Below are 23,301 nucleotides of genomic sequence, written 5' to 3' on the forward strand. Positions count from 1 at the left end.
CTGATAAAGGCTTGACGTCCAGAATATATAAAGAGCTCACACGCCTCAACAAACAAAAAACAAATAACCCAATTAAAAAATGGGCAGAGGAACTGAACAGAAAGTTCTCCAAAAAAGAAATACAGATGGCCAAGAGACACATGAAAAGATGCTCCACATCGCTAATTATCAGAGAAATGCAAATTAAAACTACAATGAGGTATCACCTCACACCAGTAAGGATAGCTGCCATCCAAAAGACAAACAACAACAAATGTTGGCGAGGCTGTGGAGAAAGGGGAACCCTCCTACACTGCTGGTGGGAATGTAAATTAGTTCAACCATTGTGGAAAGCAGTATGGAGGTGCATCAAAATGCTCAAAACAGACCTACCATTTGACCCAGGAATTCCACTCCTAGGAATTTACCCTAAGAACGCAGCAATCAAGTTTGAGAAAGACAGATGCACTCCTATGTTTATCGCAGCACTATTTACAATAGCCAAGAATTGGAAGCAACCTAAATGTCCATCTGTAGATGAATGGATAAAGAAGATGTGGTACATATACACAATGGAATACTACTCAGCCATAAGAAGTGGAAAAATCCAACCATTTGCAGCAACATGGATGGAGCTGGAGAGTATTATGCTCAGTGAAATAAGCCAAGCGGAGAAAGAGAAATACCAAATGATTTCACTCATCTGAGGAGTATAGGAACAAAGGAAAAACTGAAGGAACAAAACAGCAGCGGAATTACAGAACCCAAAAATGGACTAAAAGGTACCAAAGGGAAAGGAACTGGGGAGGATGGGTGGGCAGGGAGGGATAAGGGGGGGAAAGCAGAAGTGGTGTACTAAGATTAGCATGCATGGGGGGGAGGGAGAAACGGGATGGTGGGCTGCACAACACAGAGAGGACAAGTAGTGATTCTACAACATTTTGCTAAGCTGATGGACAGTAACCGTAATGTGGTTGTTAGGGGGGACCTGATATAGGGGAGAGCATAGTAAACATAGTATTCTTCAGGTAAGTGTAGATTAAAAATTTAAAAAAAAAAAAAAAGAAAGAAAGAAAGAAAAGGGGGATTACTCCTTAACAGGATAAAACTATTGGTAAATCAAAGATCAACGCATGCTTTAAATATCCTTAATGTTGATCACTTAAAGGGTGTCAGATGATCAGCTATGGAGGTACTCTTTTCTGATAATATTCCTTTCTCTTAATTAAAAAAAAAAAAAAAAAAAAGCAGTTACTGTGTGCTGACCTCCAATGAGTTCTGCACAGTGGTATAGAGGGCATGTCAAAGTGTGGGCAAAGGGTCTGTTTGTTTCTACGCAGAAGATCAAGGCCTAGCTTGGATACCCAGAAAATGAACTAAGATACGATATGAGGAGGAGCTTCCGGCATCAGCACTCTCTGGAGGACTCGTGCCGGGGGATGATCATCAAAAAGCCTCCACAGGGATCCGGACGATGCTGCGGTTGTGGCTGCATCCAGCCCACCATCTCCTGGACTTGCCATAAGAAGGAGGAGGGAGATGTCTAGGCTGGCATGTGCATACAGTGAGACAACGAATTTGACTGGATCTGTACTGTTGGAACTCAACCAGGAGTTGGGAGGGGTGCAAGTTGTAGCACCCCAAAATCTCATGACTATAGACTATCTATGGTTAAAAGAACATATGGGATGTGAACAGATCCCAGAAATGGGCTGCTTTAATTTGTCTGATGGTTCAAGTACAGTTGGAAAATATCCATCATATCATAGATAAATTTTCACAAATGCCTAGGGTGCCTAAATGGTTTTCTTGGCTTCACTGGAGATGGCTGGTAATTATAGATTTGCTTTGTTTATGTCACCGTATTCCTATTATGTCAATATGTGTGTGCAAATTAGTTAGTAGTTTAAAACCTATACATACTTAAGGTACTATACAAGAAGATATGTCAAAGAAATAATCAATCCTCCCAAGTTTCCTTCATATGCTACATCTATAGCTTTTCTTCTTCCTTCCTAATTACAAACTTTAAATAGAATTCGTGCCTCATATCGAATTTACCGAGTATCATAATTCCTCCAGGTGGTAAAGATACCTCGAGACAAGTGCTGGGCATAGAAGCCACAGGGCATAAATCTGCAAAGAAGTAAAAAGCTAACCTTTGCAAACAATATGGCTTCTCTCTCACTTACCAACTTTACATTTCCCTGTATGGCCCCGGAAGATGACTGGTTAGCCAGAGACGGGTAAGATTCCTCAAGGGAGGAACAACCTAAGACAGGCACAGTCGCAGGGGGGCCATCAGGTGAGAATTTGGGGATCAACAGAGGTGAGGCTCAGAACCTCACCCCCCCTGCTTTGAGAGAAATCTTCTGCATCCGTGGATGTCTTGCTGCCCTTGTCTAGCCTGGATTAATACTTAGTCCATAGGCACACACCTGATCATCTGATCATCTACATTTGCCTTCTTACAGCACTAAACTATGTTTTCTACCTTTATCTTGCATCTACCTACCACTTCAGCATTTTATTAAAAATAAAAATAATAATAATAATAGGAGAAATGTGGGATCAACATATAAATCAAGTACAAAAATCAAATGAATATTCATATTTGACCTGATGGTTTATAGGTCATATTGCATGATCAAAACCGAAAGTTTCTGTGATGACTGCCCTTGTACTGTTCACCATGTAAGAATTCGTTCACCATGTAAGAACTTGTTCGTTATGCTTCAGAAGATTGGAGACTGACGAGAATTAGGCTTGAGATGGATTAATGATTGTACATTGAGCATTGACCCCCCTATACTGAATTTTATTGTTGTTAACAACCATTTGATCAATAAATATGAGAGATGCCCTCTCAAAAAAAAAAAAAAAAAAAAAAAAAAAAAAAAAAAATGGCAAGGATCAAGGACAAGGAAAGAGTTTTAAAGGCAGCTAGAGAGAAAAAGGTCACCTATAAAGGAAAACCAATCAGGCTAACATCAGACTTCTCAACAGAAACCCTACAGGCCAGAAGAGAATGGCATGATATACTTAATGCAATGAAACAGAAGGGCCTTGAACCAAGGATACTGTATCCAGCACGACTATCATTTAAATATGATGGTGGGATCAAACAATTCCCAGACAAGCAAAAGCTGAGGGAATTTGCTTCCCACAAACCACCTCTACAGGGCATCCTACAGGGACTGCTCTAGATGGGAGCACCCCTAAAAAGAGCACAGAACAAAACACACAACATATGAAGAAGGGAGGAGGAGGAATAAGAAGGGAGAGAAGAAAAGACTCTCCAGACAGTGTATATAACAGCTCAATAAGCGAGCTAAGTTAGGCAGTAAGATACTAAAGAAGCTAACCTTGAACCTTTGGTAACCACGAATCTAAAGCCTGCAATGGCAATAAGTACATATCTTTCAATAGTCACCCTAAATGTAAATGGACTTAATGCACCAATCAAAAGACATAGAGTAATAGAATGGATAAAAAAGCAAGACCCATCTATATGCTGCTTACAAGAAACTCACCTTAAACCCAAAGATAAGCATAGACTAAAAGTCAAGGGATGGAAAAACATATTTCAGGCAAACAACAGTGAGAAGAAAGCAGGGGTTGCAGTACTAATATCAGACAAAATAGACTTCAAAACAAAGAAAGTAACAAGAGATAAAGAAGGCCACTACATAATGATAAAGGGCTTAGTCCAACAAGAGGATATAACCATTCTAAATATATATGCACCCAATACAGGAGCACCAGCATATGTGAAGCAAATACTAACAGAACTAAAGAGGGAAATAGACTGCAATGCATTCATTGTAGGAGACTTCAACACACCACTCACCCCAAAGGATAGATCCACCGGGCAGAAAATAAGTAAAGACACACAGGCACTGAACAACACACTAGAACAGATGGACCTAATAGACATCTATAGAACTTTACATCCAAAAGCAACAGGATATACATTCTTCTCAAGTGCACATGGAACATTCTCCAGAATAGACCACATACTAGCTCACAAAAAGAGCCTCAGTAAATTCCACAATATTGAAATTCTACCAACCAATTTTTCAGACCACAAAGGTATGAAAGTAGAAATAAATTCTACAAAGAAAACAAAAAGGCTCACAAACACATGGAGGCTTAACAACATGCTACTAAATAATCAATGGATCAATGAACAAATCAAAATAGAGATCAAGGAATATATAGAAACAAATGACAACAACAACACTAAGCCCCAACTTCTGTGGGATGCAGCGAAAGCAGTCTTAAGAGGAAAGTATATAGCAATCCAGGCACACTTGAAGAAGGAAGAACAATCCCAAATGAATAGTCTAACATCACAATTATTAAAACTGGAAAAAGAAGAACAAATGAGGCCTAAAGTCAGCAGAAGGAGGGACATAATAAAGATCAGAGAAGAAATAAACAAAATTGAGAAGAATAAAACAATAGCAAAAATCAACGAAACCAAGAGCTGGTTCTTTGAGAAAATAAACAAAATAGATAAGCCTCTAGCCCAACTTATTAAGAGAAAAAGAGAGTCAACACAAATCAACATAATCAGAAATGAGAATGGAAAAATCACGACAGACTCCACAGAAATACAAAGAATTATTAAAGACTACTATGAAAACCTATATGCCAACAAGCTGGAAAACCTAGAAGAAATGGACAACTTCCTAGAAAAATACAACCTCCCAAGACTGACCAAGGAAGAAACACAAAAGTTAAACAAACCAATTACAAGCAAAGAAATTGAAACAGTAATCAAAAAACTACCCAAGAACAAAACCCCGGGGCCGGACGGATTTACCTCGGAATTTTATCAGACACACAGAGAAGACATAATACCCATTCTCCTTAAAGTGTTCCACAAAATAGAAGAAGAGGGAATACTCCCAAACTCATTCTATGAAGCCAACATCACCCTAATACCAAAACCAGGCAAAGACCCCACCAAAAAAGAAAATTACAGACCAATATCCCTGATGAACGTAGATGCAAAAATACTCAATAAAATATTAGCAAACAGAATTCAACAGTATATCAAAAGGATCATACACCATGACCAAGTGGGGTTCATCCCAGGGATGCAAGGATGGTACAACATTCGAAAATCCATCAACATCATCCACCACATCAACAAAAAGAAAGACAAAAACCACATGATCATCTCCATAGATGCTGAAAAAGCATTTGACAAAATTCAACATCCATTCATGATAAAAACTCTCAGCAAAATGGGAATAGAGGGCAAGTACCTCAACATAATAAAGGCCATATATGATAAACCCACAGCCAGCATTATACTGAACAGCGAGAAGCTGAAAGCATTTCCACTGAGATCGGGAACCAGACAGGGATGCCCACTCTCCCCACTGTTATTTAACATAGTACTGGAGGTCCTAGCCACGGCAATCAGACAAAACAAAGAAATACAAGGAATCCAGATTGGTAAAGAAGAAGTTAAACTGTCACTATTTGCAGATGATATGATACTGTACATAAAAAACCCTAAAGACTCCACTCCAAAACTACTAGAACTGATATCGGAATACAGCAAAGTTGCAGGATACAAAATCAACACACAGAAATCTGTAGCTTTCCTATACACTAACAATGAATCAATAGAAAGAGAAATCAGGAAAACAATTCCATTCACCATTGCATCAAAAAGAATAAAATACCTAGGAATAAACCTAACCAAGGAAGTAAAAGACTTATACTCTGAAAACTACAAGTCACTCTTAAGAGAAATTAAAGGGGACACTAATAAATGGAAACTCATCCCATGCTCATGGCTAGGAAGAATTAATATCGTCAAAATGGCCATCCTGCCGAAAGCAATATACAAATTTGATGCAATCCCTCTCAAATTACCAGCAACATTCTTCAATGAATTGGAACAAATAATTCAAAAATTCATATGGAAACACCAAAGACCCCGAATAGCCAAAGCAATCCTGAAAAAGAAGAATAAAGTAGGGGGGATCTCACTCCCCAACTTCAAGCTCTACTACAAAGCCATAGTAATCAAGACAATTTGGTACTGGCACAAGAACAGAGCCACAGACCAGTGGAACAGATTAGAGACCCCAGAAATTAACCCAAACATATATGGTCAATTAATATTTGATAAAGGAGCCATGGACATACAATGGCAAAATGACAGTCTCTTCAACAGATGGTGCTGGCAAAACTGGACAGCTACATGTAGGAGAATGAAACTGGACCATTGTCTAACCCCATATACAAAGGTAAACTCAAAATGGATCAAAGACCTGAATGTAAGTCACGAAACCATTAAACTCTTGGAAAAAAACATAGGCAAAAACCTCTTAGACATAAACATGAGTGATCTCTTCTTGAACATATCTCCCCGGGCAAGGAAAACAACAGCAAAAATGAGCAAGTGGGACTACATTAAGCTGAAAAGCTTCTGTACAGCGAAAGACACCATCAATAGAACAAAAAGGAACCCTACAGTATGGGAGAATATATTTCAAAATGACAGATCTGATAAAGGCTTGACGTCCAGAATATATAAAGAGCTCACACGCCTCAACAAACAAAAAACAAATAACCCAATTAAAAAATGGGCAGAGGAACTGAACAGAAAGTTCTCCAAAAAAGAAATACAGATGGCCAAGAGACACATGAAAAGATGCTCCACATCGCTAATTATCAGAGAAATGCAAATTAAAACTACAATGAGGTATCACCTCACACCAGTAAGGATAGCTGCCATCCAAAAGACAAACAACAACAAATGTTGGCGAGGCTGTGGAGAAAGGGGAACCCTCCTACACTGCTGGTGGGAATGTAAATTAGTTCAACCATTGTGGAAAGCAGTATGGAGGTGCATCAAAATGCTCAAAACAGACCTACCATTTGACCCAGGAATTCCACTCCTAGGAATTTACCCTAAGAACGCAGCAATCAAGTTTGAGAAAGACAGATGCACTCCTATGTTTATCGCAGCACTATTTACAATAGCCAAGAATTGGAAGCAACCTAAATGTCCATCTGTAGATGAATGGATAAAGAAGATGTGGTACATATACACAATGGAATACTACTCAGCCATAAGAAGTGGAAAAATCCAACCATTTGCAGCAACATGGATGGAGCTGGAGAGTATTATGCTCAGTGAAATAAGCCAAGCGGAGAAAGAGAAATACCAAATGATTTCACTCATCTGAGGAGTATAGGAACAAAGGAAAAACTGAAGGAACAAAACAGCAGCAGAATTACAGAACCCAAAAATGGACTAACAGGTACCAAAGGGAAAGGAACTGGGGAGGATGGGTGGGCAGGGAGGGATAAGGGGGGGGAAGAAGAAGGGGGATATTAAGATTAGCATGCATGGGGGGGAGGGAGAAAGGGGAGGGTGGGCTGCACAACACAGAGAGGACAAGTAGTGACTCTACCACATTTTGCTAAGCTAATGGACAGTAACCGTAATGTGGTTGTTAGGGGGGACCTGATATAGGGGAGAGCATAGTAAACATAGTATTCTTCAGGTAAGTGTAGATTAAAAATTTAAAAAAAAAAAAAAAGAAAGAAAGAAAGAAAAGGGGGATTACTCCTTAACAGGATAAAACTATTGGTAAATCAAAGATCAACGCATGCTTTAAATATCCTTAATGTTGATCACTTAAAGGGTGTCAGATGATCAGCTATGGAGGTACTCTTTTCTGATAATATTCCTTTCTCTTAATTAAAAAAAAAAAAGAAAGCAGTTACTGTGTGCTGACCTCCAATGAGTTCTGCACAGTGGTATAGAGGGCATGTCAAAGTGTGGGCAAAGGGTCTGTTTGTTTCTACGCAGAAGATCAAGGCCTAGCTTGGATACCCAGAAAATGAACTAAGATACGATATGAGGAGGAGCTTCCGGCATCAGCACTCTCTGGAGGACTCGTGCCAGGGGATGATCATCAAAAAGCCTCCACAGGGATCCGGACGATGCTGCGGTTGTGGCTGCATCCAGCCCACCGTCTCCTGGACTTGCCATAAGAAGGAGGAGGGAGATGTCTAGGCTGGCATGTGCATACAGTGAGACAACGAATTTGACTGGATCTGTACTGTTGGAACTCAACCAGGAGTTGGGAGGGGTGCAAGTTGTAGCACCCCAAAATCTCATGACTATAGACTATCTATGGTTAAAAGAACATATGGGATGTGAACAGATCCCAGAAATGGGCTGCTTTAATTTGTCTGATGGTTCAAGTACAGTTGGACAATATCCATCATATCATAGATAAATTTTCACAAATGCCTAGGGTGCCTAAATGGTTTTCTTGGCTTCACTGGAGATGGCTGGTAATTATAGATTTGCTTTGTTTATGTCACCGTATTCCTATTATGTTAATATGTGTGTGCAAATTAGTTAGTAGTTTAAAACCTATACATACTTAAGGTACTATACAAGAAGATATGTCAAAGAAATAATCAATCCTCCCAAGTTTCCTTCATATGCTACATCTATAGCTTTTCTTCTTCCTTCCTAATTACAAACCTTAAATAGAATTCGTGCCTCATATCGAATTTACCGAGTATCATAATTCCTCCAGGTGGTAAAGATACCTCGAGACAAGTGCTGGGCATAGAAGCCACAGGGCATAAATCTGCAAAGAAGTAAAAAGCTAACCTTTGCAAACAATATGGCTTCTCTCTCACTTACCAACTTTACATTTCCCTGTATGGCCCCGGAAGATGACTGGTTAGCCAGAGACGGGTAAGATTCCTCAAGGGAGGAACAACCTAAGACAGGCACAGTCGCAGGGGGGCCATCAGGTGAGAATTTGGGGATCAACAGAGGTGAGGCTCAGAACCTCACCCCCCCTGCTTTGAGAGAAATCTTCTGCATCTGTGGATGTTTTGCTGCCCTTGTCTAGCCTGGATTAATACTTAGTCCATAGGCACACACCTGATCATCTGATCATCTACATTTGCCCTCTTACAGCACTAAACTATGTTTTCTACCTTTATCTTGCATCTACCTACCACTTCAGCATTTTATTAAAAATAAAAATAATAATAATAATAGGAGAAATGTGGGATCAACATATAAATCAAGTACAAAAATCAAATGAATATTCATATTTGACCTGATGGTTTATAGGTCATATTGCATGATCAAAACCGAAAGTTTCTGTGATGACTGCCCTTGTACTGTTCACCATGTAAGAATTTATTCACTCTGTAAGAATTCGTTCACCATGTAAGAACTTGTTCGTTATGCTTCAGAAGACTGGAGACTGACGAGAATTAGGCTTGAGATGGATTAATGATTGTACATTGAGCATTGACCCCCCTATACTGAATTTTATTGTTGTTAACAACCATTTGATCAATAAATATGAGAGATGCCCTCTCAAAAAAAAAAAAAAAAAAAAAAAAAACAATAAAGGTTGAATAGCCAGCCAAAAAAAAAAAAAAAAAAGACTAAGCTAAGTGTTGTTAACAACTATGTAACCTTCTGCATTCGCTTTTAAACTTTCTTATTATCATTCCAGTTAAATAATAAGTGTTATTTAATAATTATAATTCTATTTAGGCAAGTGCCTTAAAAACTTTTGACAGCTTCCCATAACCAAAATTTAAAAAGGTATTTTTACCTCTCGATTAACTCTGATATTTTCCAGAGGGCCCCTGGAACATATCAGTAGAATTTCTTTTCTTCATCAAGAAAATATTTGACTAATTTGGCTTATTTACCTGATATATATTTACCTGGAAAGCACTGTCAAAAGGAATAATACTAAACTTTATTATTGAATCTTTCATGTTACATAAACATCACTCTTACCCCTAAAGTGCTCGCTCCTGATGCCCAATTAAATCTAACTGTTAGTATTACTATAATTACTGATTGTGTATGTATTAATTGTACTCATGTGCCCTCTTATTATAATTCTTCAATCAATGTAAAATGGTCTTCTAGATATAGACTTCCAAATAGTTGGGTATTTTTGCGTAATAACAAAAGATATCAAGCCCTTTCTCCACACTATCGAGGTGTTTGTGATGTGGGATGCATTCTTCCTGCTCTAATAGACCACCTGGATATAAGCACAAGAGACTTCTCTGAGTTCTGCCATCTGACTGTGATGAAAACTTGAAACTTTGAGATCCTGTCGCTGTTGCAGTTGCAGCTGCATTCCTCCTGCCAGTTCCTGGACTTGTCATTAGAATGCAGAAAGAGATATCTAAGCTGGCCTGTGCATATAGCAAAACAACAAACTTGACTGCTTCTGTATTATCTGAACTCAACCAAAAGCTGAGAGAATTGCGAGCTGCAGTGCTTCAGAATCGCGCTGCTGTGAACTGTCTGATGTTAAAAGAGCATGTAAGATGTGATCAGTTTCCAAGAACGTGCTGTTTCAATTTCTCAAACTACTCAAAATCAATTAGATGATATCCCTCATATTGTCAATAAGTTTTTACAAATGCCTAAGCTATCTAACTAGTTTTTTAATTTCATTAGATATAACTAGTAATTGTAAGTCTGCCTTTGTTATGTATCTATATTCCTATTGTTAATGTGTATATGCAATTTAACTAGCAGTTTTTTAAAACCTATATATATATTCAAGTTATGTCTGTCTTTCGACATGTTCAGAGAACCCCTGAATAGTGTCTGGCACGCTGTCACACCTCTCTTAACCCTAAGCATTTTATGTCTTCTATTGCTGTTACTAGGGCCTTGTGTCCTTTGCAGCATGTGGAAACTCATCCAACAAGCCTTAAGAGACCTGCATTATTTGAAATTGCAGATGGCCCCCCCACTTGTAAATCATAAGATCTAAAGTCAAGTATGGTAGCCAGTGACGGGTAAGATATGGTTGAATGGTAAATACCAACCTAAGACAGGGAGTGGTCGACAGAGGACTATACCCCCATGACGGGTAAGGATTTACTTCAACCATACAACCTAAGACAGGCACATACCTTGACCCAGTCTGAGTTAGGCTGGTTATTTTATTAAAGAAAAAATGGGGAGATGTTGGGAGCCAGGGCTATGTCCCTTCCCCCATGTCTGAACGCAGCATGGGAAAGCACAAGCTTGAGAGCAACCGGTGCAGTCCTTGGAAGTTATCTGCTCACAAAAACATATCTTGTCCTTGAAGATGAGCCAAGACTCCTCACTCTGAAAATAGGGATACCTTGAGGATGTGTGAAAACACCTCCCCGCCAGCGCCAGCTAACGTCCAATTATCTCCTGACCCACCCCTTACTTGCTACTTGTATAAATTGAGCCTGTAAACAATAAACTTCGCCAGCTTGATCAGACATCCTGTCTTGCTGGTCATTCTTTGTGTCAAAAAAAAAAAAAAAAAAAAAAAAAAAAACACTTCTTCTAAAATTCTAACATAAAACATAAATAACTCTTAAAATTTACAAATGTATTTCATAAGCCTTTAACAAATAAAAAAAGATTTAAACTTATCACTGGCTTACCGACAATATGGATTTCTTCGAGAGGAATACCTAAGAGTAAGAAATCTATAGTATATGAAAGGCTGGAGCAAACTTCCTTGACCACTGAAATAAAACAAATACAAGGGTTATAATAAAAATTATTAATTCAAATGTACACTCTAAAACCTGAAGGCAATTTAACTGAAAAATGCATATGTCATTCACTGAATTGTCATAGCAGTATCTGGTATATCTAAATTAAAATTATAAAGAAAACAAAGGAATGTACACAACTGGTAAAGAGTTCAATGTTGTGTAAATGTTTATAAACATGTATTCATGTATTTAAAAAAAAAACCTTCAAAGCAACTAAAAAAAAAACAATGTTTTAAAAATGCTTCCCTAATTACCACTAAGAATGGATAATTAAGTTTCAAACCTTTACACCATGCTAAAATGGAAAGTGGTTCACTTTATATAAGCAAACAAAACCTAATAAAATCACAAAAGGCTCACTAGTAAATTTACATAGCCTTTTCTAATTATTTTTCAGGTTAAAAAGCACAGTTACAATACCACAAGAACCATATACATGTTTATGAAATTCTAAGTCTGAAATTCTTTCCTGGGAAAAACTATCTGGATTAAGATATTCTCTGAACAACTACAAATAAATGCACCAACAACCTAACATGGATAGTTAGGTAGGAGGGCTAAGTAAATTGTACTATGTGTATTTGATGGATTTAGTTTAAGACCTATTAGCAACTTTGAAGAAAACAGAGTGCAAAACTATACATATTATTACAACTATATTTTTTTAAATTTTGAGGAAATACGTTCTGATGCTAAATATGTTTTGTTTTTCAGGTTAATTTTTTAGCCTTTTCTTCCAAATTCTATGGTATTACTTTCATGATAAAAATAATTTACACTAATTACAAACTAATCACTAAATGTGTCATATCCATTTTCCCAATAAATCATGTGACAAATCTTTTTAACTCTTTAAAAAAGTAACACACATACTACCCAAAATAAAAGAGTATTCAATAAAAAAAAAATTTTCCATTATTCAAGTTAATTCTTTCCTCAAAGTTACAGCAGTCTCTAATATATCCCGTTCCAGAAATTTATATAAACAAACATATGTAATGACTAACACTAATTTAGTGATTACACTGTAACTCACTGAATAGATTTAACTCTAGGAGATAAGTGATATTATCATACTGATTTTAAAGATAAACTCAAGCAGAAAGAAACCTATGTATGCCCCAAAACACATACACACATACAAAATATAAATGGGGAACACCCTACACAGTTCTTAGCAAACTTTTAAACTTACTGTATCTTGGAGACCATCCCCTACCAACACATAAATTTATCTCTTTCTTTGTATAGCTTCAAGTAGCCCATCATTTGATGCATTTACTACTATGTAACAAGCTCTCTACTAATAAAGCTACAATGATCATTTTATCTGTCCCTGAACATGTGTGCCTATGTGTGTAAGGGAACTCGGACTTTACACTCATTTTCAAATAGAGATTTAAGCATTACTGCTACAAATATAACATATTTATTCTAATATTAAGTGTTGCTTCTACCATGAAGGGTAGCATTTAAGGAATAATTATTTAAAATTGTTTTTATACTTTGTATTATACTCCAGAGACATACTTAAAGCATTACCAGCTTTTCCCTTAGGAATTGTATAAGTACCGCACACTAACAGTTTGGGCCACTGGAACATTCCTCTTAGGAACTGAATGAAACTTTATGACCTTATTTTAATTTTTTAGAGTGACAAAGCGATTTGTCTACTTAAACATCTCTGGTAAATTGACATCTCCTTTACAATAATCTTGAAAATTAAAATCAGTTGTACATAATAAGGGTTTAAATAAAAGATTAAGTAGCACAACTGAGTTAATGTACTAAGCAGTCAAAATTTGGGTGCTACAACAAAAAATTCACTGCAGTGCCGAAAATGAGGTTTGGTGTAAGTGTGCATGGCATCTCCTCATTTCATTGTAATTACCTTAAGCTGACTTAAGAGAGGAAATTATTCTGCTTATTAAACAGAATCTGGAGGTTTGCTATAGACATCAATTATCTCCTAATATAAAGAACCAGTTTTCGTGTGTACATATTAACTTTCACCCAGTTACATGAAACAAATGACAGAAACTGGTATGACCCAAGACCAGAATTATGTGACCTAAGAAATAGAAAAATGAATGAAGGATTACTACACTTTCTCATATAAAAGGCTAGAGAAAACTTCCCTCCAAAACTTTCCCTTTACTAAGTGAAGTGTTTAAGCGTCTGATCAGGATCACCAGACACACGAACTTTTACGAAAAAAATTTGACATTGGAGTAGACAAGTACATCTGCATCAACTCTCCTCCATTCAATGTTCATAGAATGTTCCCACTGGAAGATTTTAGGCAGTTACTTATTTCAACTACTGCTAGTTTTTTAAATGTGAAAAACCAAAGCTCAGAAGGCTAAGTGAGAATGGGCAAATCAAGCACAGGATCCAAGTATGCCTGTAATGTCTCAGGGTCTTTACTAATAGTGAAAAGATATTGCTGAGATCCACCTACCCCTGTAATCAGTATCAACAGATTAACTAAGCAGGATAAAATCTGAGTTCATATATTTACATTCACCTAGTCATCTGCCTCCCAAAACAAACGTGTTTTTATTCTTACCTAAAAAGCATAAAAACTGTAGCAGGCATCAAGAATATTTCATTACAAGCAATGAATTTCAGAATATTCTGTTGATTAGCACTTAATTTATCCAACATAGATCTCAGTAGAGGCAAACTATTTGAACCCTTTGCCTAAAAATAAGAAAATACATATTAGAAATAACAAGCACTTCTGATCAGCCAATTATTTTCTTTCTCTAGATAAACAGCATATCCAACAGGCTTCAAAAGACAACTATTTGGAAATTATATAAAATGATGATACAAACTATTTGAGGACAGAAGTTAGTGTATTTTCCTGCTTTACTATGTTTTTGTATATTTGAAGAGTTAAAAAGAAAAACAATTTCAATAAAATTCATTTTTATGATTTTTCTTAAAAAATGTTAATTATTTCACAGAAAGTGGTAGTTATTTCTCTCCAACCATAACAAAATCTAACTAGTAATATAGTTGAATATTTGTGACTTCTTAGCTAACTAAAGGTAGAAATTACAGTCAAATTACTGCCATGACCAAAGAACTAAAGGAATAAAGAAAAAGGCCAACACAAAGCAAAATCTGGATATTTTAATTCAAATTTCAGTGCATATGCAGTCAATGTGCCTGGCACACTGAGATTACACTTAATGTTCCAACCTATGGATAAGAAAATATTTTAGAGAAGTGGCAGGTCTGAAGATCAATGTAAAAGAAATACAGTACACTCTATTTACCTCGTATATTAGAATTAAGTGTTGACAGAACAAGGTATCTCTGACAGCTTATAAAACCTAAAAGATACAATGCTTTGTAGAAATAGAGATCTCTTTCAAATTTCAGAAATCCCTCTGGGAACTGGGGGATAATTTTAAACACAATCCTTTATCTACAAAATATACTATTTAGTAAAGTTCAACAATAAAAAATTCCAAACTTAAAACTTTCAAATCACTAAATAACTTAGAACTAGTTTGCAAAGAATAGAGAAACCTTTTATGACAAATGCCAAGTTTCAGAACTCATTCATGTCAACTATCTGTAATCCAGAAGTCAAAAAAAACTAGCATAGCTTAACTTACATCAAGGACCTTTTTCGTATATGTGGCAGCATGAAGTAAAGAGAATAACAGGACTGGGAAGATACTCACTGAAGGAAACAATTAAGGAAAACATTAAATTTATCAAGTATTCTGCAAAACAGACTATGTATTATGTCCAAATATTTAGATCTGAAATGGCATCTGCTAAAATGAGTTCAGTGATGGTGTTTGTTTTACTGATAGACTTTATAAAACCAAAGGAAGATTTTTTAATCTGTACAGAGGTAAATTATTTTTTTATAAATCTTACAGTTGTTCTTTAAAGAAAATAGTCAACAGTTTTTTCATGTATTGCTATCGGATAAAATATTGCAAACATATGCAGGTAAGTCAAAATCTAGGTCACCTCGAAGTGTTAATACAGTTTTTAACCTCATACTTGCCATCCTTACAGATACAAAGCCTCCAGATACAAAGACAGTCTTTTGTACTGTTTTCATTTTAACCACTCAGGAAAGAGTCTAGAGTTCTATTTTAAATAGTAGTTCCAAACTTCCTTAAATGTGTTATATTCTTTCTTTCCTACAAGGACTCCATTATTTGGAGATACTGTACCTATCAAACTTTTACAGTTGATGTGTTCTCAATTTGTACAAATAAAAGACAGTGGATATTTGGATTTATACACAATCAAGAGTCTCATCAGTTTAATTAGACATAAAGAATCCTTATATTTGAGTTCAACTGATTGGCTTTTATCATGTATAAATTCACAATTTTCTTCCAGCTTTCTGAAAAATGGAAATAGCTCAAAAGGTCCTATTCACCCCAATTTCTGCCAGATTGGTAACAAAACAAAGAAGAAAAATAAAAATAAAGAACTTGTCAAGTATTTCCATAAAATGATGTGGACTGTTACCAAGATATGGAAGCAACCTAAGTGTGCATCAGTAGATGAATGGATAAACAAGATGTGGTACACATACACAATCTATTCAGCCATAAGAAACAAATCCTACCATTTGCAACAACATGGATGGAGCTAGAGGATATTATGCTCAGTGAAATAAGCCAGGCAGAGAAAGACAAATGCCAAATGATTTCCCTCATTTGTGGAGGATAACAACGAAGCAAAACTGAAGGAAAACAGCACAGACTTAGACTCCAAGAAGGGACTAGCAGTTACCAAAGGGGAGGGATTTGGGAAGGCAGGTGGGGAGGGAGGGAGAAGGGGTATATTTAGTACACATGGTGTGGGGGTCACGGGGAAGACAGTGTAGCACAGAGAAGGCAAACAGTGAATCTGTGACTTCTTACTACACTGAAGGACAGTGATTGCAATGGGGTATGGGTGGGGACTTGATAATATGGGTAAATGTAGTAACCACATTGTTTTTTTATGTGAAACCTTCATAAGAGTATATATCAATACCTTAATAAAAAAACACAAAAACAAAAAAACCAAAAATGATATGGACTGTTAGTCAATCATGAATGACAAAAACATATGTCCTAAAAATATTTGCAGTTTCTAAGAAATGAATCATTTTTCTACACGAAAAGCTTAGTGTGGCAGGAAATGGTGACTCAATGATTAACACAGTCTGAGTAACACATTCATTATAACCATAATTCATTTAGGACCCAAAGTTTCCTACATTTCCAATTGGCAAGCAAAACACTGACCTATACACGAGTATTAGAAGAATCCTAACTCTCTAATGTAGTTCTCCAAATCAATATCCTGACCAATTAATTCTTCCCTGCCAGTCAACAGGAAGTAAAATGCAATTTTTTAAGTAGAGATTATATATATATATATGTATTACATATATATACATAGTTTCACACTTTCTAATGAATGATAGATCCCTTTGAAAGTGATGAAAGCTACAACCTGCTCCTGAGGTCACTGTAAAACTGTTGCTTCTTAATTAATTCAACTTTTACACATATCCTGCCTTGAAGCTTGATTCAATAAAGAGGCAATGTCAGGTAGTGAAAACAGAACCCTGAATTGAGAGTTAAGATACCTGGGTTCCAGTCATGGCTGTGACACTAACTTGATTTCCCTAGGCCAAGTTTCATCCTGTGTCAAATGAACATACAGCAATCAAAGCAAGAGATTTCTAATGAGTGTTTTATCTCCAACATTCTATAGTTCACAAATCCTTGATTAGAGATTCTTAATCTTAGTTTTCAATGTCACTTCTAAACTGTTTAGAAAATACAAGGAGTGAAAAGTTTACAATTTAAACCCTAAGTACCTGTCATTGTTAGAACAAGGACAACGACCTTTGTAAGAGTAAAGGACCTTTGTTAAGAGCAAAGATCAGAACACAATCATGTAATATGACTTTGGACTCATCTTTATTAACCTTAATACTCAACTACTTTGGGAATCAGATTACAGGTTAGTATTTCTTGCCAATTACAAGTCTGTTATTTTCCTGCTCACCACCTGGCCCCTGGCCATGTAAGATTTTTAAGAAATATGAAATCCTTAATCTTCACCATTCCCATAGAGAGGGGCCAGCAACTAGTCAATTGTACAGAAAAGGGTAAAGAGGTTGTATTCATTTGTCCTGAGTCTCATTTGGCACCATCTCAGGATTCAGTCTACAAAATGAATGCCCACCTGCCCTGTGCCATATACAGTACTGATATATTCAATTTGTTCTATATTACTTATCTGGAAAATAGTTTTTTATCATTCCTATTTCTCTCTTTTAAGACATTTTAAGCTACTAAAGGACTGAACCAAAAACTCTATATATAATTTCCCATTGCATCTCAGAAAGGGAAGAATTTTAATACTGGTGATTCTTGAAGTATGTAAATGAATGTGGTTAACAAAAGCACGACAATCAAATGATATCCTAAACAAACTTGGTTTCCATTTACAGTTGGTAGTTCAACAAACACCTAGTGAGTTTTACCTAAAAATTAACAAATACAAATTATGATGGAACATTACAGATCTATGCATGCACTAAAACATGAGACTATCCTTGCATTCCAAACCACTTACAATTTATTTCTTGGTAAAGCAAAGAATTTAAACAGAATCTCCATATAGTATATGTGTATATATGTTGAACTACTGCTTTTGTCCAGGTAACTACAGAAATAATTTTAAAATTACACTTAGGTGTTACTCACCCATTAACTGTAGATTATTTTAAGTCAGAAAGACCCTGGTAGCATTACTACTTACTTAACAATGTCATGTTAGGCAAATTATTTTAAATTCTTTGAGCTTCAATATCCATATCAATAACATGATGCTCATGATGATGTTTTCAGTATTCTAAGGATTAGTGTAAATTTTGTATATCATGGCAAAATAGGTGCTCAAAAAATTTCATTTTCTTCCTGTTCTTTTTTCCTTGAGATTTACAAATATCTATTTAAAATTTGATACTTCACGAATTAGAAAATAACCTATGTAGGTAATATTTAGTTTTAGAGACATTTTATTGTGCTATTTTGTATAGCTGCATCATAAATATTGTGTAATTGTATCACATACATCTTAAGAGCAGCACTTCTCAAAGCACAAAATACTTTCCTGAGGGATGATCACAGAGCAGAAAAAAACCAATTAAAAGGATTAAGTCTAGGAAACACCCATCTAGTTTGCCTCACAAAATCATTAGCATATCAAAGGTCCCAGAGTAAGGAACCTCAAGACGTTTAACCAAGCGCTTCCCAAACACACTAAGAACCCCCCTCATTCCTTCCTCTCCTTTTCACAAAGTACCTAATTATCATCCACTTGAAATGTTGCAAGCACACAAATTCCAAATGAATTTGTGTTCATTAGTTCCAGCAGATCCACATTTCTTTTTCTTATTAATTATCCCATCCTCTGCTTAAATAAGTTATTTTTTGATGAATTTCCATTTGTTTCTAGTTCACTAGCAGAAAAAAAGAGCAGAGGATTTCTTTTTTTAAAGCAAAACATCTGGACACTTTCCCAAAGATGTGAATTAAAAGAAAAATTTAAATATTGAAAAAAGTCCTACAGTCTTGTGCTTTAATCAGAATTTTAAAATACCCATTGCTAATAGAGAAGTTTACAAGAGTCAAGAACAAATATACAAAGTTTGAAATTTCCACGTAAGCTCTTCAAAATCTAGATTTCACATTTCAGAACCAGAAATTCTTATGCTAAACATATCTTCATTCAACTGAAGTGCCAAACAACCAAGCTACCCTCGCTTCACGGACACTCTCATTGCGGAAGCCTTCCTACAGCAAAACTTAACCAAATGAAGTCTCCTATACCCTTAGTAGGCAATGCCACTGTTAAAAAGGTACAAAAGGATACTTGTAACAGGGTAGGAATTGACAAAGATGAGTGAATACAGCAGGTAGTGGCAGCTGTCCTCTAATAAAGCCTGGGCCAGGAATGCTCGGCTTAACTGGAAATGCGGTAATCTTTGGTGCAGCCTCAGAGCACTGGTAAGAGCATTTGCCAGCAAAGCACGTTGGTAAAAGCTTGCAGCTTCATGCAACCTGCAAATTACCAAAGGAGAGGTTATCATGGGACATAAACAACTACCACCTCTCTTCCTCCTTTGTGAATTGCATCATAATTGCATAACACTGAAATCTATTACTTAATTATCAATAGAAAAAAAATTACTTGAACCTATTGTACCTTCTTAGAAGCATCTTTTTATATATACATCCAACTGAATTTTATAAAGCAGTCATTCTCCCTGTTAGTCAAAGAAGCAAAAAAACATGAACTCATCTTATCCCCACACATCCATTTTCTTTCAGATTTTTGATGCGATGTCAGTTTTCACAAAGCACAATATAAAATACTCCTACAATATAAAATATCACCTAATCATACTAGATGATAGGAGCCTTAAAGATGAAACCTGTTTTATTTGTTCCCGTTTATAAATCCCCTCTTGCAGTTTAACAAGTATTGCACCTAAAAGGTATTTTCATAAAAACTGACTGAACAGTTGAATATGAAAGGCAGAAATATGTATAATACATACCCAAGAAGAGGCAGAACAAACAAAGCAGAGCAGTAAACTGTGAACAAGCGAGAAAGCCACATCGCAGTGTCCAGTTTATTGGCCATCATGAATTGCTAAATTTAAAAAGAAAAATACTATAGTAAATGAAGCCTGCAAATTATGTTTTTAAGGATGAAGACTGTAGTTTTATTCTCACTCAAAAATTTTTAACAACACTACATAGCACTAAGATCATTACGTGAAAACTTGAGGCAACTGTTTCATGTTTCATATGCTCAGTAAGGAGTCAAACACCATATAGTTTTGATGTGGAAAGCACCAGAAGTACTTAAATAGAAAAACACCAGTTGACATTTTAAAAAATTGAAAGACTAATTAGGAAAGAAAAATTGGAACAGGAATTTAACTATAGTTGTCTGTATTACTAATACTGGCTTCATCTAATTTAAAAGAATGTTAAATAAGAACATTTAATTGCTCTCAAGAGTACCATAATGCCTATTCTTAGAAAAATCTCAAATTCAAATGGGTAAGTCTCAGAGCTAAGTAAAAAGGCATCACACAAAGCCAGTTTGTTTTAAATATGCCTTCCAAAGGAGAAGTAACAGTCACTCGCTTCTGAACTCGGTGAACCCGGTTAGCCTACAAATGATTTGCTTACATTCCTGAAGGCCTGCCATGCTGTAGGTGCTCAAAATGTGGCTGTCCCTTGTCAAACAGTGCCTGCCTCTCCAAGTTATAACTCTTCATTCATCCCCTCAAAGCTCCCCAACCAGTCTTATACTGGTTTCAGCAGCTCTAAAAAAAAAATCTACGTACTGCTTTCTTCTCCTTTTTCTTGTTCTTTTCCTTTTTTGCACTTTGCCAACAGATGTGTCCATTACCACTAACAGTAACTTAAAATCTGTTTTCTCATTCAAAATGTACTTTATATTCAAATTCTAAAGCAGCTTTTACATTTTTGATAGAATCTGTATAATTTTTACATCAAGACCCCAAACATATAAAGTAAACCTGTGTTTCACAAAATACTTAACAACGCGATACATTTTGATATTTTGTATTATATTATATGTTTTAGAAATACTTAGTGTTTCCATTAAACTGATTTCAAAATTCACTAGTTGGTCTTAACCTGGAGTCTCAAACACTAAGCAACCTCATCTAATTATCTTTTAAAAAAAGATATAAAAACTTTTGGAAAAAAATTCAATTACATTTTAAAGTTCAAAGACAATTTACAGCATGTCTTTTAACAATATGCAGGTAATTTCTGACAAATGCCTTTTTTATTCTATCCTGACCTAGTACACTGTGCTCAGTTCCTCTACAAATATTCAGACTCTACACCATAGTTTGTAATTTAATTTTAGAACATTTCTTCTTTGTTTAGTGTGTTCATTTGTGATAAATCATTCTCTATGCATTCCATTTTGCACACTTTTACGTTTGTGTATTTTATTACACAATATAAAAGAGGTTTAGAAAGTGTATTGGTTTACATTTTAAAAGTGAACTGCTCAACCATGTTTAAATAATGGGAAGAAATATCAACGGATCATTGGGTGAAAAATTATTCAGTCTCAAAGTATCATGCCATAGAACACTTTTTCATTACAAAGGAAAAAAGTTGTCTCTTAAATGGAGAATCTGGTGGATACCACCTTAGCAAATAACCAATCTTAGTTATCTCCAATGATGGGTTAAATCAACATAAAATGCTTTCTGATATATATAGTGCATTGTTAACAGCAAGGGAACTGTTTTAGACTAAAAATAACTAAAGGCCAGCAGAAGCAATGCACGCTTTTTGATTGAATCTCGGATGAGAAAGCAGCTTTAAAGAACAATTTGAATAAATGTGAATATGGACTTAATATTAGGTAGTAACATTATCAATGTTAAATTTCTCAAACTTAACTGCGAAACTTGCTGCGATGACTGAATTGTAGTCATGCAGAAGAATACTGAAGTGTCAGTGGGTTAACCATTATGATGTATGCAACTAACTCAAACGGTTCAGCAGAATAAAGTGTGTACATAAATACAAATGCTGTAAATGTTTTTTTTTTTTTAAAGAGTCGCTCAACTCACATACTCAGTGTTTAAAACCAGAGGGCAACAATAAATTAGGGTACGAATAATGAGTAAGCAGATCTGCATCTTAAAAATAAGTTTACTAAAGCATAATGTTTCTCTTCGTAAAGGGCAAAATTTTGAGAGGGGGGTTTTTAAAAAAATCACTCTTCTCTCTCCGCGCAATTTCTATATAATGGTATAAAATGGGCAGAAACGTTCTCTACCAGAACGCCTGTGCGGAATAAGGTGTTTTACGGCACAACCTCAGGTGGCATCTTCAACCTTCGGACCTAGACAATGAGAGACCGTTATGTGGGAAGAGGCAACAGACCCAATTTCCATCGTACAGGTGAGGGCGACCTGCTCCAGACCAGCCGGTTGTCAAAACAGAAATTTTCAATTCCTGCTACATCTTCTCCTAATGATCTCCTCTCTCCACTCCCAAACCCCCACCCCTATCACCAATCCCAAACCTGAAAGCAACGAGCTTCTGGAACGCCTGGCACCGCCTCGGAGCACTTCCTACTGCTTCTCTGCAAATCAAGCCAGGCGTACCTGCCCGATCACTTACCACTGCGCCCGCCCCTTGGGGGCCGTTGGAAGCCGTATCCGCCATGGGAGTCTCACACGCGCGTCTGGAGCGCTGCAACTGGGAAGGAAAGACGGACGTTAGCGCCGGCGCCACAACTCCGGTAACCGGCTTCGCTGTCGTGGACTACAAGCCCACCGCGCCTGCGGACACTCCAAACCTGACTGAGGGAAGGTCTTGCCCGTTCCAACACAGCGGACTGCCCCGGGAACACACGCAGGGGCCGGAACTTACCTCTGCTGCCCTGCCAGCAGCAAAACTGGTTTCCAGAAAGACCGGAGGGAAGGCGGAGCGTCGGAGCAAAGGCTGACCTAAGACCGCCAGTTCCAGGTTGTTGCCGAGCCGGAAGTGCTCCTTTCACTTCCGTGGAGAAAAGGCGGTGATAAAAAGAGGAACCGGTGAGCGGTGTCCTGAAGCATGATGGGAAATGTAGTTTTTCTAGTTTCAGCTTCACCTGTCCTGC

At 36.6% G+C, this 23,301-nt stretch overlaps 1 protein-coding gene across 4 annotated transcripts in view; it reads right to left on the reverse strand.

Moving 5' to 3' along the window:
• Window positions 1-23,191, reverse strand: part of TMEM33 (transmembrane protein 33) — a 57,708-nt gene extending 34,517 nt beyond the window's left edge. For 2 of the 4 annotated variants that reach the window (XM_073237689.1, XM_017675244.3), the window contains exons 1-7: window positions 23,073-23,191; window positions 22,821-22,898; window positions 20,189-20,283; window positions 19,501-19,688; window positions 15,207-15,274; window positions 14,144-14,277; window positions 11,458-11,541 (exon numbers count right to left, since the gene is read on the reverse strand). In XM_073237689.1, coding sequence (XP_073093790.1) covers window positions 11,458-11,541; window positions 14,144-14,277; window positions 15,207-15,274; window positions 19,501-19,688; window positions 20,189-20,283; window positions 22,821-22,865 — 614 coding nt within the window. In that variant the 5' untranslated portion in view covers window positions 22,866-22,898; window positions 23,073-23,191. Of the gene's footprint in view, window positions 1-11,457; window positions 11,542-14,143; window positions 14,278-15,206; window positions 15,275-19,500; window positions 19,689-20,188; window positions 20,284-22,820; window positions 22,899-22,998 lie in introns of all 4 variants that reach the window. The other 2 variants (XM_073237691.1, XM_073237690.1) reach the window with 2 other exon arrangements.
• Window positions 23,192-23,301: the final 110 nt, after the last annotated feature.

The sequence above is a fragment of the Manis javanica genome, chromosome 5 (genome assembly GCF_040802235.1).
Source record: "Manis javanica isolate MJ-LG chromosome 5, MJ_LKY, whole genome shotgun sequence".
Lineage (NCBI taxonomy): Eukaryota > Metazoa > Chordata > Mammalia > Pholidota > Manidae > Manis > Manis javanica.